The sequence below is a fragment of the Thalassophryne amazonica genome, chromosome 13, assembly GCF_902500255.1.
Source record: "Thalassophryne amazonica chromosome 13, fThaAma1.1, whole genome shotgun sequence".
In the NCBI taxonomy this organism is placed as follows: Eukaryota; Metazoa; Chordata; class Actinopteri; order Batrachoidiformes; family Batrachoididae; genus Thalassophryne; species Thalassophryne amazonica.
In genome coordinates this window covers 5,289,238-5,303,908 of record NC_047115.1, presented here as the reverse complement: position 1 = coordinate 5,303,908, position 14,671 = coordinate 5,289,238, and the positions used below count along the sequence as shown (strand labels likewise).

Sequence of the window (14,671 nt, the reverse complement as noted above, 5' to 3'; positions counted from 1 at the left end):
CCAAGTTCCTGTTGCAGTTAGTGCTTCCACAAAACACGTCGCCGGACCAAAATGATACAGTTTTTGAATCGTAAAACATGATTGGGCGATTTGTCGACAATGAAAATACGTGTCGACAAATTTTCATTGTCGACATTATCGATAATGTCGACTAATCGTGACAGCCCTATCGGACACTTCTAAGCCAGGTTGCTAGCTTCTACGACCCTATCGGTCTTGCAACACCTGCTAAACAGAAAGGAGTAATGTTTGTGAGGTGACATGTTCTGTTATTTTTATGTTCTTTTTTTATGTGTTGTTTTAAAATTTTATTTTATATGTGTTTTATTTTTGTAAATTTGTGTTTTTAATGTTAAGCAGTTTGGACACCAGTCTGTGCTGTAAAGCGCTTTATAAATAAATGTTGATTGATTGATTGATTGATTGTGAGGGAGTCCTACCAAGAAGCCAGCATAGGCAACCCAGCCAAGGACACTTGGGATGAGCCACTGTCACCAAAACTCAGAGAGGCTGCCATAAGACTGTTTGAGGAGTATGTGAGACTCGGCCAGATAAGGTTTGAAAGAAGTCTCACACCCTTTAGAGCCATTGGCTGCCCCTGGGGTATCACGTTTATGGATGGCAGTGAAGCTTCCTATGGCACCGTGCTCCATCTCCAGTGGGAGACTCAAGAAGGAGTTGTTGTGAGACTGGTGAAATCAAAATCCAAGCTCACTCCTCTCAACCAGAAAGGAGACGTTATCAAGGCAGAGTTATGTGGAGCCGTCTTTGCAACCCGTTTAAAGAAGTACTTTGAGAAGCACTGCCGCCTTAAGGTTGATCGCTGGATCCACTTTATAGATAGCCAAACTATCTTAGGAGACATTCAGAAAGATAGTTATGGCTACCAAACTTTCTTTTCCAACCGTATCGGTGAGATACAGATGGCGGGGTCAGTGGAAGACTGGAAATGGGTCGACGGCAATCTCAATATAGCTGACATTGTCACGAGGGGAGCAACTCCTGAAGAACTCAATGAAGAGTCAGAATGGCAACAAGGCCCTGAGTTCCTAAAACAACCTGAAGCAGAATGGCCTGTGAAGATGGCCAGTGAGATTGTGACAAACGTTGCTGATGATGTAAAAAGAATGCAGAGGAAGGCATTTTCAGCTGTAACCACCAGGGCTCAGGCACAAAAGGTTTTAAGTTCCTGCAACACTGATGATAGCGCTGCCGTGGGAGCAAGTGTACTACAGCCACTACCAAAAGATCAAAGGTCAACCCAAGCAGTGAGTCAGCCAGAGAAAGCCTTGGAGCATGGCACTTGTGCACTTAGTTGAGCCTGAACGGTTCAGTAGTTTGTCAAAGCTATGTGGAACTGTTACCTGGGTTCGACGAGCCACAGAATCTTGGCTAAACATGACGTACCAAGCCTTTGTCAGTAAAGTGGGAGGCAAAGGGTTCTAAGCTGTCTGCAGAAGAGAGAACAGTGGCCTTCCAAGATCTTGCCCTCGCTGCCCTGCAAGGCATGAACTTCAAGACTACAACCTTGAACCACATGGTTGTAACCAAAGATGAAAACTCAGGACTCCTGCTTTGCGGTGGTAGAGTCCAATCCTGGAATGAAGATGGTACAACTGTACCACTGATCCCCTTTCAGTCATGGTTGGGGACCTTGCTGGCTAGAGAAGCTCACAGTGCCAATCATGAAGGTGCTGCTGCCAAGCTGTTACGCACGAGAAGAAAGGTGTGGGTTGTTGAAGGTCAAAGGATAGTCAAGAAGGTTATTAACGAGTGTATCGCTTGCAAAAAGCAAAGAGCCAGACTATGCCAGCAAGTGATGAGCGACCTTACTCCTGAGCGTACTAGAAGAGCAAACCCATTTGAGTATACGACATTAGATTTTTTTTGGCCCCTTCGAGGTGAGAGATGCTGTAAAAAAACAACAACAACAACAAAAAACAAAACAAAGAAGATGGTCTGGGGTGTGGTGTATTGCTGCATGGCTTCCAGAGCAGTCCACGCAGACTTTGTTGACGACTTGTCTGCCGAGAGCTTTCTTCAGGCCGAATAAAGATTCACTGTCCTGAGTGGTCATTCTTGGAAGTTATGGTCTGACACAGGCACAAATTTTGTGGGTACCAAGCCTGCTCTGAAAGACTTACACAAGCACTTAGCCTGTTTACAGAATGGGTCTGTCGAAAGCACAGCAACAGCAAAGAATGGAACTGAATGGCAGTGGGACTTCCATCCTGCGGACTCACCTCACAGAAACGGAGCGGCAGAGGCAGCTGTTAAAGATATTAAAAGAGCACAGGAGCAAGAAGAAACTGTGGAATACTTGACTCTGAACTCCCTCATTTTGGGGCGCACTGGTCATGGAGGAGACATGTACGGGATTGACGGAGAGACCCACCCTTGGCGCAGACTGAGGGCCGTCCAGGCGGGAATTGATAAGTTTTGGTCAAAGTGGAGTGAACTAGCAGCCAAAAAACCTGTTTATCCGGCACAAATGGCACAGAGCGGAAAGAAGTGTCAAGGTTGGAGATCTGGTTTGGATTGCAGTCCAGAATGCCCTTAGAGGACAGTTCCGGCTTGGACGGATTGTCATCACCTATCCGGACCAGACTGGTGTGGTTCGTGATGCCGATGTGGTGACCTGTATAGTCCTTCCTGCCCCCCTTGTATCCAGAGTCCAGGTAAAGGACTCCACCCTTGACTATAGTCCTTTCGCAGACATGTACGGAGACTGGTCGTTTTGCTTCCTGTTGAAGATCAGCAGAAGGTATGAAAGTCCTCACCAATGGGTACCCAAAGGACTCTGTTTGTTTAGTTAGTGGGTAACCCTGGGAGGCAACTGAGTGGTTTAAGGGGAAACCTGCGCTCAGTAGGAGGCAAGGTGGTGGGGCATCCCTCTTTAGTTAGGGCTTTGAGCTAATTATAGCTCTGAAAGACATTTTCATTGTTTCTATGAAAAGGCTTTACTGACTGTTTGTGTTGTGGCCTCCTTGGATCAAGATCAGTTGGCCAAGTGGGAGGTGTTCGGTTCTTTGGGTCACTTGTTAATAAAACGGTAAAAATTTCATTGGTATGGGAATCTGGTTAAAATATTAAGAGTAATTAATTTAAAATAACTCATTTTATCCAGTCATTTCAGTTGTAAGTTTATATATATCCCCGTAATCCTTTATTGTGTTTGGTACATGACGGTCATTAAAACTGAGCATGTCCGGTTGCACTCATATCTTCGTAAAGTGTTGATCAGTCTCGTCACTTATCATCAACCCATCGTCAGGAGCACACAGCCCATCGGTATGTAGCAAATTGTAAACTGTGAAACGTGTACTGAAAGTTACCAATTGCCAATGTACCTTGCTTTAGAAGCAGTTTAAAGCACAGTTAATAATAATAATAATCCATTTTACTTAGAAGCGCCTTTCAAAACACCCAGGAACACTGTACAGGACAAATTAAAAAACAAAGATAAAAAAGAAAGAGAAGCCTATGTAAAACTGGAGGCTGTAGAGTTGCGTTATGTGAGATCGTGGTGTGTGTAGTCATGTGATGTGTGTAGTCATGTGGTGCAACTGGTCGTGTGGAGTGTGTGGTCAAGTGGTGTTATGTGGTCGTATGGCATGAGCAATCATGAGGAGCGTGTGGTCGTGAGGTATGTATGGTCATGCTGTATAGGATTGTCTGAACAGGTGAGTTTTGAGTCTGGATTTGAAGAGGGGAAGGGAGGCAGTGTTACGGAGGTCAGGTAGGAGTCAATTCCAGAGCTGGGGAGCAGAGCGGCTGAAGGCTCTGCCCCCCATGGTAAGGAGACGGGAGGGGGGAGAGTGAGCTGGGGAGAGGAGGAGAAGCGTAGAAAGCGAGAGGGAGTAACTATGTGAAGGAGATAGGAGATGTATGAGGTTATGGATAGCTTTGTAAGTGGTAATGAGAATTTTGAAATTAATCCGTTGTTTTATTGGGAGCCAGTGGAGTTGTTGGAGAGTGGGAGTGATATGGTGAGTGGTGGGTGTCCTGGTGATGATCCGTGCTGCAGAGTTTTGAAGGAGCTGCAATTTCTGGAGGGATTTGTTGGGGAGGCCAAAGAGAAGAGAGTTGCAGTAGCCAAACCGAGAGGTGACAAGACTGTGGACGAGGATGGCAGTGGTGTAAGGAGTGAGGGAAGGACGGAGATGAGCGATAGTGGAGGTGAAAGTAGGCAGAGCGGGTGATGTTACTGGGAGTAAAAGGGTGCTGTTGAGGATGACACCCAGACTCTTGACCTGAGGGGATGGGAGGACAGTGGAGTCATTGATAGGGATAGGAAACCTGTTGGATTTGGAGATAGTGGAGGACGTGCCTACAAGGAGGACTTCAGTTTTGGAGCTATTGAGTTTGAGAAAGTTGGAGGAGAACCAGATGTTGAGTTCCTGTAAACAGAGGGTGAGGGAGGGAGGAGAAAGTGATGAAGGAGTAGTAGAGAGGTAGAGCTGGGTGTCATCTGCGTAACAGTGGAAGTGAATATTGTATTTATGGAGGATGGAACCAAGAGGGAGAATGTAGATAATAAAGAGAAGGGGCCCGAGGACAGAGCCCTAAGGCAAACCGGCAGAAACAGGGAAAGGGATAGATTTATGGGATTTGAGCTGAACAAACTAACTGAGTACGGTTGGAGAGATAGGAAGTGAACCAGGAGAGAGGAGTGTTAGAGATGCCAATAGACTGGAGTCTGTGGAGGAGAATGTTGTGGGAGATGGTGTCAAAAGCTGCTGTAAGATCAAGGAGGATGAGGATGGAGAGTAAACCAGAGTCAGAAGCTATGAGAAGGTCGTTGGTGATTTTCAGAAGTGCAGTTTCAATGCTGTGGAGAGGGCGAAAACCGGATGGAAATTGCTCATAGATATTGTTAGTTGTGAGATGGGAGTGGAGTTGAGAGGCGACAGCTTCTTCGAGAATTTTAGAGACGAAGGGGAGATTGGAAATTGGGCGGAGGTTGTTAAAGTTATTAGGGTCCAAGCCAGCTTTTTTCAGAATGACAGTTATTGAGTTAGTTTGTAATTATTTACTTTACTGCACTATGTCCATGCACAACCCCTGGCAAAAATTATGGAATCACCGGCCTCGGAGGATGTTCATTCAGTTGTTTAATTTTGTAGAAAAAAAAAAAAAATCACAGACATGACACAAAACTAAAGTAATTTCAAATGGCAACTTTCTGGCTTTAGGAAACACTATAAGAAATCAGGAAAAAAAAATGTGGCAGTCAGTAACGGTTACTTTTTTAGACCAAGCAGAGGTCAATTCTGAGGAAAAAATTATGGAATCACCCTGTATTTTCATCCCCAAAACTAACACCTGCATCAAATCAGATCTGCTCGTTAGTCATGGCTCCAACACGAGAGATGTCAATTGAAACAAAGGAGAGGATTATCAAACTCTTAAAAGAGGGTAAATCATCACGCAATGTTGCAAAAGATGTTGGTTGTTCAGTCAGCTGTGTCTAAACTCTGGACCAAATACAAACAACATGGGAAGGTTGTTAAAGGCAAACATACTGGTAGACCAATGAAGACACCAAAGCATCAAGACAAAATACTTAAAGCAATATGTCTCAAAAATCAAAAATGCACAACGAAACAAATGAGGAACGAATGGGAGGAAATGACCGAACTGTAAGAAACAGCCTAAAGGAAATGGGATTTACATACAGAAAAGCTAAACGAAAGCCATCATTAACACCTAAACAGAAAAAAAACAAGGTTACAATGGGCTAAGGAAAAGCAATCGTGGACTGTGGATGACTAGATGAAAGTCATATTCAGTGATGAATCTCGAATCTGCATTGGGCAATGTGATGATGCTGGAACTTTTGTTTGGTGCCGTTTCAATGAGATTTATAAAGATGACTGCCTGAAGAGAACATGTAAATTTCCACAGTCATTGATGATATGGGGCTGCATGTCAGGTAAAGGCACTGGGGAGATGGCTGTCATTACATCATCAATAAATGCACAAGTTTACGTTGATATTTTGGACACTTTTCTTATCCCATCAATTGAAAGGATGTTTGGGGATGATGAAATCATTTTTCAAGATAATAATGTATCTTGCCATAGAGCAAAAACTGTGAAAACATTCCTTGCAAAAAGACACATAGGGTCAATGTCATGGCCTGCAAATAGTCCAGATCTTAATCCTATTGAAAATCTTTGGTGGAAGTTGAAGAAAATGGTCCATGACAAGGCTCCAACCTGCAAAGCTGATCTGGCAACAGCAATCAGAGAAAGTTGGAGCCAGATTGATGAAGAGTACTGTTTGTCACTCATTAAGTCCATTCCTCAGAGACTGCAAGCTGTTATAAAAGCCAGAGGTGATGCAACAAAATACTAGTGATGTGTTGGAGCGTTCTTTTGTTTTTCATGATTCCATAATTTATTCCTCAGAATTGAGTGATTCCATATTTTTATCCCCTCTGCTTGGTCTAAAAAAGTAACCGTTACTGACTGCCACAATTTTTTTTCTTGATTTCTTATAGTGTTTCTTAAAGCCAGAAAATTGCCATTTGAAATGACTTTAGTTTTGTGTCATGTCTGTGATTTGCTTTTTTCCTACAAAATTAAACAACTGAATGAACATCCTCCAAGGCCGGTGATTCCATAATTTTTGCCAGGGGCTGTAGCACGAAAGAAAGTTGGTTAAATTGCATCACGTGTGGTGCGCGGTGTGAGGGGAGCGTGTTCTCGGTTAGCCATATTAGCTGTAGCCAAAACTGTGTGTTTGGTGATTACCAAGCCAAATAATGTAGCAGACTATAGCGTGGTAGGCTTTAAAGGAGTCACGCTAGTCTAAAGGGCTGTCTCTGAGCGTCAAATTGGGTTTTATGCACTGTGCCAGTCGGAGCGTGGGGGAGCTGCGCTCTGTGCAAGTGTGTTCAACGCTATGCATGATGGGAAGTGTAGTCTGCGAGGCCTACTGCATTAGTGGGAGATTAGAAAACCAGGGAATATAGATTGAATGGGGTTTATAAGAATAATTATAAGTATACAAGAATAAATAGAAATAAAGGTTGTATTATTTGTCACTAAATAGTAGAATGCATTGTTTAATTGAAATGATGTTGCATTTATATTCACTGAATATAACTGTAAATTTTGTTCATTTCTGTGTGTTTTCAGGTTTGTGACCTGTGGTCTGTTCTGTTCGAAATTACAATAAACTACAAAACAAAAGACAAACACGAGTCATATCAGGTGTGCTGCCCGTCACTAACCCATTTTGGAGGGTTGTAATTAAAAAACATCCGAACATATAGTATGCTAACAGAGTTACTTTAGATAGATACCAATACACTCATACATTCATAGCTTCTGTTTCTATAATAAAATACCAGATTTATAGCTTAGCCTACTAACTATAATTTAATTTTACTCATAGTCTATAACATACTAACATACTAAATTACTAGGGCTGCAGCTATTGATTATTTTAGGAATCGAGCATTCTATTGATTATTCTGGCGATTAATCGAGTAATCGGATAAAAAGTACTTTTGCGTTTTAAAACATTAACAGTCCAGGGCTCTCCATAAGTAATGGCACAATGTCACTGCGTCATCACGGAGATTGTCAAATTTAGTGTATCCCTTTCTGTTTTCCTGGGTAATTATTTTTTCACATCTTTACAAGTTTTGGATCTTTCCTGGTGTCAGGAGCTCAGCCAAAGTCGGGCCAAAGTCTTGACATTTTGCTGAAATGGCGATGGGTTGCGGCTTTCTGTTTTTTTGTTTCCCCCAACTTGTAAAATTTAGCCATTTTTATTTATTTATTTATTAATGTGGTGGACTGGGTCCCTGCATGAATTTCTTTTTAACACTTTCTGAGATTCAGCCAACGCATTTCATTTTCAGCTGGAGGTTGAACATGCAGCCTCGCAGTCACTGTTTTTTTTAATTATTATTTTATTTGAGTTCCAATGTTTGTTAAGCATTGTGTGTTGCCCAAAAAAAGCTAACATTTAAAAGCGAAACACTCACTGCAGTCTAAGCAAAACACAGAAGAAAGCGTGGACTTCTTCCAGAGACTGTCTGTGGCTGAGACGGAGCTGTGTGAGGGCAATGCTGAGCCGCTCACACCAGGCAGAGAGAGGCAGCAGCTGGCCCGCACGCAGACAGCGGCCAGCGGACGAAACTGTGTTGTTTTTAAAAAACAAACACACTGCTTTGCTTTAATGCACAGTAAGCTATTTCAGATGATCAGCGTGGACCATCTTTTTCCTAAAAGGCTTTATTTTACTCTGTGTCGCGTTGGAAAGCTGTAGCTTTTGTGCTAATTTGATTAGCGCTAACAGAACTCATGCATGCTAGTCTTCTTCTGTTTGTTTTTCTTGGGACATTACAGCACCACACACAGGCCTGGCATATGCACTACAACATTAAACGAAGCTGCGAGGCACAGAATTCGCCTCGAACAGTTTTTGTAATCAAATTATTCGAGTTACTTGGCTAATCGTTTCTTTCTTATGTCTTATTATTTATTATTATATATACGTTTTTCTTGAGCCGCTTGGGTGGGTAGGGAGAGTTCCCACGGGATAAAAAAGCTTTTCAACCTACCATACCTGGTTCTCAAGACCAGGCACCTAAGTGGCTCTACTCTACTCAATTCTACTCTTCTTCTTTTTTTAGATATTTAGATATACCTTAGTATACACTGGTAGAGTTCTACTTTAGAAGTGGAAAATATTATAGAAGACATACAGTAGTGTTCAGAATAATAGTAGTGCTATGTGACTAAAAAGATGAATCCAGTTTTGAGTATATTTCTTATTGTTACATGGGAAACAAGGTACCAGTAGATTCTCACAAATCCAACAAGACCAAGCATTCATGATATGCACACTCTTAAGGCTATGAAATCGGGCTATTAGTAAAAAAAAGTAGAAAAGGGGGTGTTCACAATAATAGTAGTGTGGCATTCAGTCAGTGAGTTTGTCAATTTTGTGGAACAAACAGGTGTGAATCAGGTGTCCCCTATTTAAGGATGAAGCCAGCACCTGTTGAACATGCTTTTCTCTGAAAGCCTGAGGAAAATGGGACGTTCAAGACATTGTTCAGAAGAACAGCGTAGTTTGATTAAAAAGTTGATTGGAGAGGGGAAAACTTATACGCAGGTGCAAAACATTATAGGCTGTTCATCTACAATGATCTCCAATGCTTTAAACTGGACAAAAAAAAACAAAAAACAGACGCATAGAAGAAAACGGAAAACAACCATCAAAATGGATAGAAGAATAACCAGAATGGCAAAGGCTCACCCATTGATCAGCTCCAGGATGATCAAAGACAGTCTGGAGTTACCTGTAAGTGCTGTGACAGTTAGAAGACGCCTGTGTGAAGCTAATTTATTTGCAAGAATCCCCCGCAAAGTCCCTCTGTTAAATAAAAGACATGTGCAGAAGAGGTTACAATTTGCCAAAGAACACATCAACTGGCCTAAAGAGAAATGGAGCAATATTTTGTGGACTGATGAGAGTAAAATTGTTCTTTTTGGGTCCAAGGGCCACAGTTTGTGAGACGACTCCCAAACTCTGAATTCAAGGCACAGTTCACAGTGAAGACAGTGAAGCATGGTGGTGCAAGCATCATGATATGGGCATGTTTCTCCTACTATGGTGTTGGGCCTATATATAGCATACCAAGTATCATGGATCAGTTTGGATATGTCAAAATACTTGAGGTCATGTTGACTTATGCTGAAGAGGACATGCCCTTGAAATGGGTGTTTCAACAAGACAATGAACCCAAGCACACTAGTAAACCAGCAAAATCTTGGTTCCAAACCAACAAAATTAATGCCTTGCAGATGTGAAGAAATCATGAAAAACTGTGGTTATACAACTAAATACTAGTTTAGTGATTCACAGGATTGCTAAAAAAGCAGTTTGAACATAACAGTTTTGAGTTTGTAGCGTCAACAGCAGATGCTACTATTATTGTGAACACCCCCTTTTCTTTACTTTTTTTTTTTTTACTAATAGCCCAATTTCATAGCCTTAAGAGTGTGCATATCATGAATGCTTGGTCTTGTTGGATTTGTGAGAATCTCCTGAATCTACTGGTACCTTGTTTCCCATGTAACAATAAGAAATATACTCAAAACCTGGATTAATCTTTTAGTCACACAGCACTACTATTATTCTGAACACTACTGTACCTTACTGAATTTTCATGTAAAGCGAAAGCCAAACATCAACAACATCCAGAAACGCCGCCCGAGCTCATTTGAAATGGACAGACACAAAGTGGAAAAGTGTGCTGTGGTCTGATGAGTCCACATTTCAAATTGTTTTTGGAAATCATGGACGTTGTGTCCTCTGGACAAAATAGGAAAAAGACCATCCAGATTGTTACCAGTGCAAAGTTCAAAAGCCAGCATCTGTGATGGTATGGGGGTGTGTTAGTGCCCATTGCATGAGCAACTTACACATCTGTGATGGTACCATCAATGCTGAAAGGTACATCCAGGTTTTGGAGCGACACATGCTGCCATCCAAGCAACGTCTTTTTCAGGGACGTCCCTGCTTTTTTCAGCAAGACAATGCCAAGCCACATTCTGCATGTGTTACAACAGCGTGGCTTCATCGTAAAAGAGTGCGGGTACTAGACTGGCCTGCCTGCAGTCCAGACCTGTCGCCCATTGAAAATATGTGGCGCATTATGAAGCGCAAAATATGACAACGGAGACCCCGGACTGTTGAACAACTGAAGTCGTACATCAAGCAAGAATGGGAAAGAATTCCACCTACAAAGCTTCAACAATTAGTGTCCTCAGTTCCCAAACGCTTATTGAGTGTTGTTAGAAGGAAAGGTGATGTAACACAGTGGTAAACATACCACTGTCCCAGCTTTTTAGAAATGTGTTGCAGGCATCCATCTCAAAATGAGCAAATATTTGCACAAAAACAATAAAGTTTATCAGTTTGAACATTAAATATCTTGTCTTTGTGGTGTATTCAACTGAATATAGGTTGAAGAGGATTTGAAAATCATTGGATTGTTTTTATTTACATTTTACACAACGTCCCAACTTCATTGGAATTGGGGTTGTAGAAAGTTCACATTGAAGATATGCTCATATTTGAACAGTATATGCGCTCAAACCTTCTCACGCACTGTGTGCTGGGATATGTTTCAGTGCTGCCCCCCACACACACATATATTCCTCAACAGGTTATAGAATGGATGTAATATTAGCAGAACCACACTTTAGGCAGAGGTCGTGGCCAACCATTTAAATGTGCTCATTTCCAGTGCAGAAGGTTAGAACCCACCCCTGCCCATTGTCCATGTAATGTGGAGTTGCACCAGGAAGGGCATCCTGTGTAAAACCTGTGCCAAATCAATATGCAGATTCACCTCAATCTGCTGTGAAAACAAGGGAGAAATGGAAGAAACTTAATCAGAGGATGAGTGAACTCAGTGCTGCCTCCAGGAACATCTTCACTGACTCCTGCTCATGTAATGAACTTACAAATTGACAGAGGGTGAAGAAAAGAGAGCAGGTAAGCAAACTCCGGAAGGTGAAAACCTGATGCCACCTGACTCTGGGTGGTCCTGATTTGCACTCACCATCTCCCTGGTCTCGTTGGTGGAGCTGAAGGTGGTGGGGATTTTGGGCTTGATGTTGGTGGCCCTCCTCTTCTCAGTCACAATGTCTGTCAATAGGTTCATGAGCACAAGATCATTCTTCAGCAGCGTCACTGTGCTGTCTTTCTTGTCATACCTCAGGTTTGTCCTGACCAGCCCAATGGTCACATGAACCTGTCCAGGGTACTGGCGCTCACCAGGCTGGAAAACATGCCACCACACTGATCAACTGATTGTTGCATTTGCATACATCATTTGAGAACGTCTGTCCAAAGAAATGTCTTGAAATGTTTCATTATATCAAAACCAAAACATAAATAAACAAGAGCCATTAGGAATTGACATGCCCCCCAGTCCCCACAAATCAGAAATACAAAGTGTCGGGAGATCACCCAAGAACACACTTTTGCTAAATATCAATGAAATAGTCAACTGGTTCTTGAGATATCACATTAACAAGGGTGGCAATGACAACACCTTGTACATCTCGCTATGACCTTGAAATTGACCCCAAGGTCACTGTAGTAGACTGACGTCATGGATCATCAAAGTACACCCTTATGTTAAATATGAATGAAATTGGTTAACTGGTTCTTGAGAAATTGCGTAAACACCACTATTCTACAGGACACTGTTCTATTACGATCCCCCACGATCCAAAAACAGTGCAAAAATGGAATGAAATGGCTTACTCCGGCATGCCTCCTATCAGGCTGGCTTATAAAGTGCCCATAATACTCTTGAATTTTCTGGTGCACAAAGTACACTACTTTACACTTTACGTAAATCCTGCGTGATGCTGGAAGATAGGGTGGCTCTCTTCGAGAGCTGTGTCCGTAAGTTAGAACAGCTTCTAAGCTCAGTGGAGATAGATAATACGAGCACTCCAGATGACGTTAGTGTTGGGCCGGCTAGCGTGCCCATTAGCATCAGCCTCAAAATGCCAGCTGTAGAGGACGGCTTTTGAACTGTGGTTAGGCGGAGGAAGTCACATAGGGCTTGGTGCCCGGTTGTGGTACCCAGATCACACTCGCCACTGCGAACTGTGAATCAGCTCTCCCCCTTGTATATGCCTGATGTGAGTTGTTTGAGCCCACGGGTGACTTCCACTCCTATCTCCAGGCCAAAACGCTGGGCTTTAGTGATAGGGGATTCTATCACCCGCAAAGTCAGGTTACAGACACCAGCTGACGTTAAATGTATTCCTGGGGTCAGAGCTCCCAACAACACTGCTTCCTGCCCGACAGGACCTGGCTGCTAATGAATCTTGGGCCTACCCCAGTGATGTCCGAACACTGCTGGAGCCCGGTCCTGGCCTGATGATGGCTGGCAGCTGCTGGAGCTGCTGTTACCTTTGCGTTAGCTCACTGCTCCAATTTATTCAGCAGTGCCAAAACACGAACACAAATAACCGATAAAATAATCAGTTAAATGATTGAAATAGTAACAAAAGCACTCCTGCATCTCCGTCTCACCATGCTGCCCATGTACCTACAGTTGTATGTAAACTTTTGGGCCCCCCTGATGATTTCCATGATTTTCCTTTATAAATCATTTGTTGTTTGGATCAGCAATTTCAGTTAATCCTATAGCAGACAAACATAGTGATATTTGAGAAGTGAAATGAAGATTATAGGATTTACAGAAACTGTGCAATAATTCTTTAAACAAAATTAGTCAGGTGCATAAATTTGGGCACCCCAACAGAAAAAAATACATCAATATTAGTAGATCCTCCTTTTGCAGAAATAACAGCCTCTAAATGCTTCTAATAGCTTCCAATCAGAGTCTGGATTCTGGTTGCAGGGATTTTGGACCATTCTTCCTTACAAAACATCTCAGGTTTGTTGGTTTCTGAGCATGGACAGCCCACTTAAAATCACACAACAGATTTTCAATAATATTCAGGTCTGGGGACTGAAATGGTCATTCCAGAATGTTGTACTTGTTCCTCTGCATGAATGTCTTAGTAGATTTTGAGCAGTGTTTAGGGTCAAAATTCAATATTGTTTTATTTGTCCCTAAGGGGAAATTTGTCGTGAACACACAGGCAGCCACATAAAATACACTAATCAAGTACAGATATGATGACAGACCCAGGCAGTACAAAGCAATCACAATGGCACATTAGTGACATGCTCTTTGGTTTGAGTTCAGGAGGTTCACTGATATGGGGAGGAATGAGTTATTATATCTGTTTAGGTATCTCATTTGGTTTTTTAGATGGAACTCGGTCGCGGTGTCCAGATGGATGCAGCTCAGGGTCATTGTCTTGTTGAAAGATCCAGCACCGGCACAACTTCAACTTTGTCACTGATTCATGAACATTGTTCTCAAGAATCTGCTGATACTGACTGGAATCCATGTGACCCTCAACTTTAACAAGATTCCCAGTACCTGCACTGGCCACACAGCCCCACAGCATGATGGAACCACCTCCAAATTTTACTGTCGGTAGCAAGAGTTTGTCTTGGAATGCTGTGTTCTTTTTCAGCCATGCATACCGCCCCTTGTTATGTCCAAATAACTAAATTTTGCACGCGCGCGCACACACACACACACACACCTTCAACATCTTAGTCCAATTCAGAGTCATGGGGGGCTGGAGCCTATCACAGCAATCACAGAGCGAGGAGGGGTACACCCTGGACAGGACGCCAGTCTGTCACAGGGCCACAAACAGACAAACAAACACATTCAAACCCACTCGCACACCTACGGACAATTTAAAGATTCCAATCCACCTAATCTGCATGTCTTTGGATGTGAGAGAAAACCAGAGCACCTGCTGCCACTTCGGGCCTTAACTAGTACTGTGCCTGCGGTCTTCCATTTCCTCACTATGTTCCTCACAGTGGAAACTGACAGCTGAAATCTCTGAGATAGCTTTTTGTATCCTTCCCCAAAACCATGATGTTGAACAATATTTGTTTTCAGGTCATTTGAGAGTTGTTTAGAGGCTTCCATGTTGCCACTCATTAGAAGAGATGCAACGAGGGGAAACATTTGCAATGGCCACCTTAAATACCCTTTCTCATGAATGGATTCACCTGTGTA

At 42.6% G+C, this 14,671-nt stretch overlaps 1 protein-coding gene across 3 annotated transcripts in view; it reads right to left on the bottom strand.

Moving 5' to 3' along the window:
- The window catches only part of si:dkeyp-121d4.3, a 183,855-nt gene that overhangs the window by 144,393 nt on the left and 24,791 nt on the right, over positions 1 to 14,671 (bottom strand). For all 3 annotated transcript variants that reach the window (XM_034185486.1, XM_034185485.1, XM_034185484.1), the window contains exon 7: positions 11,597 to 11,815. In XM_034185486.1, coding sequence (XP_034041377.1) covers positions 11,597 to 11,815 — 219 coding nt within the window. The remainder of the gene's footprint in view (positions 1 to 11,596; positions 11,816 to 14,671) is intronic.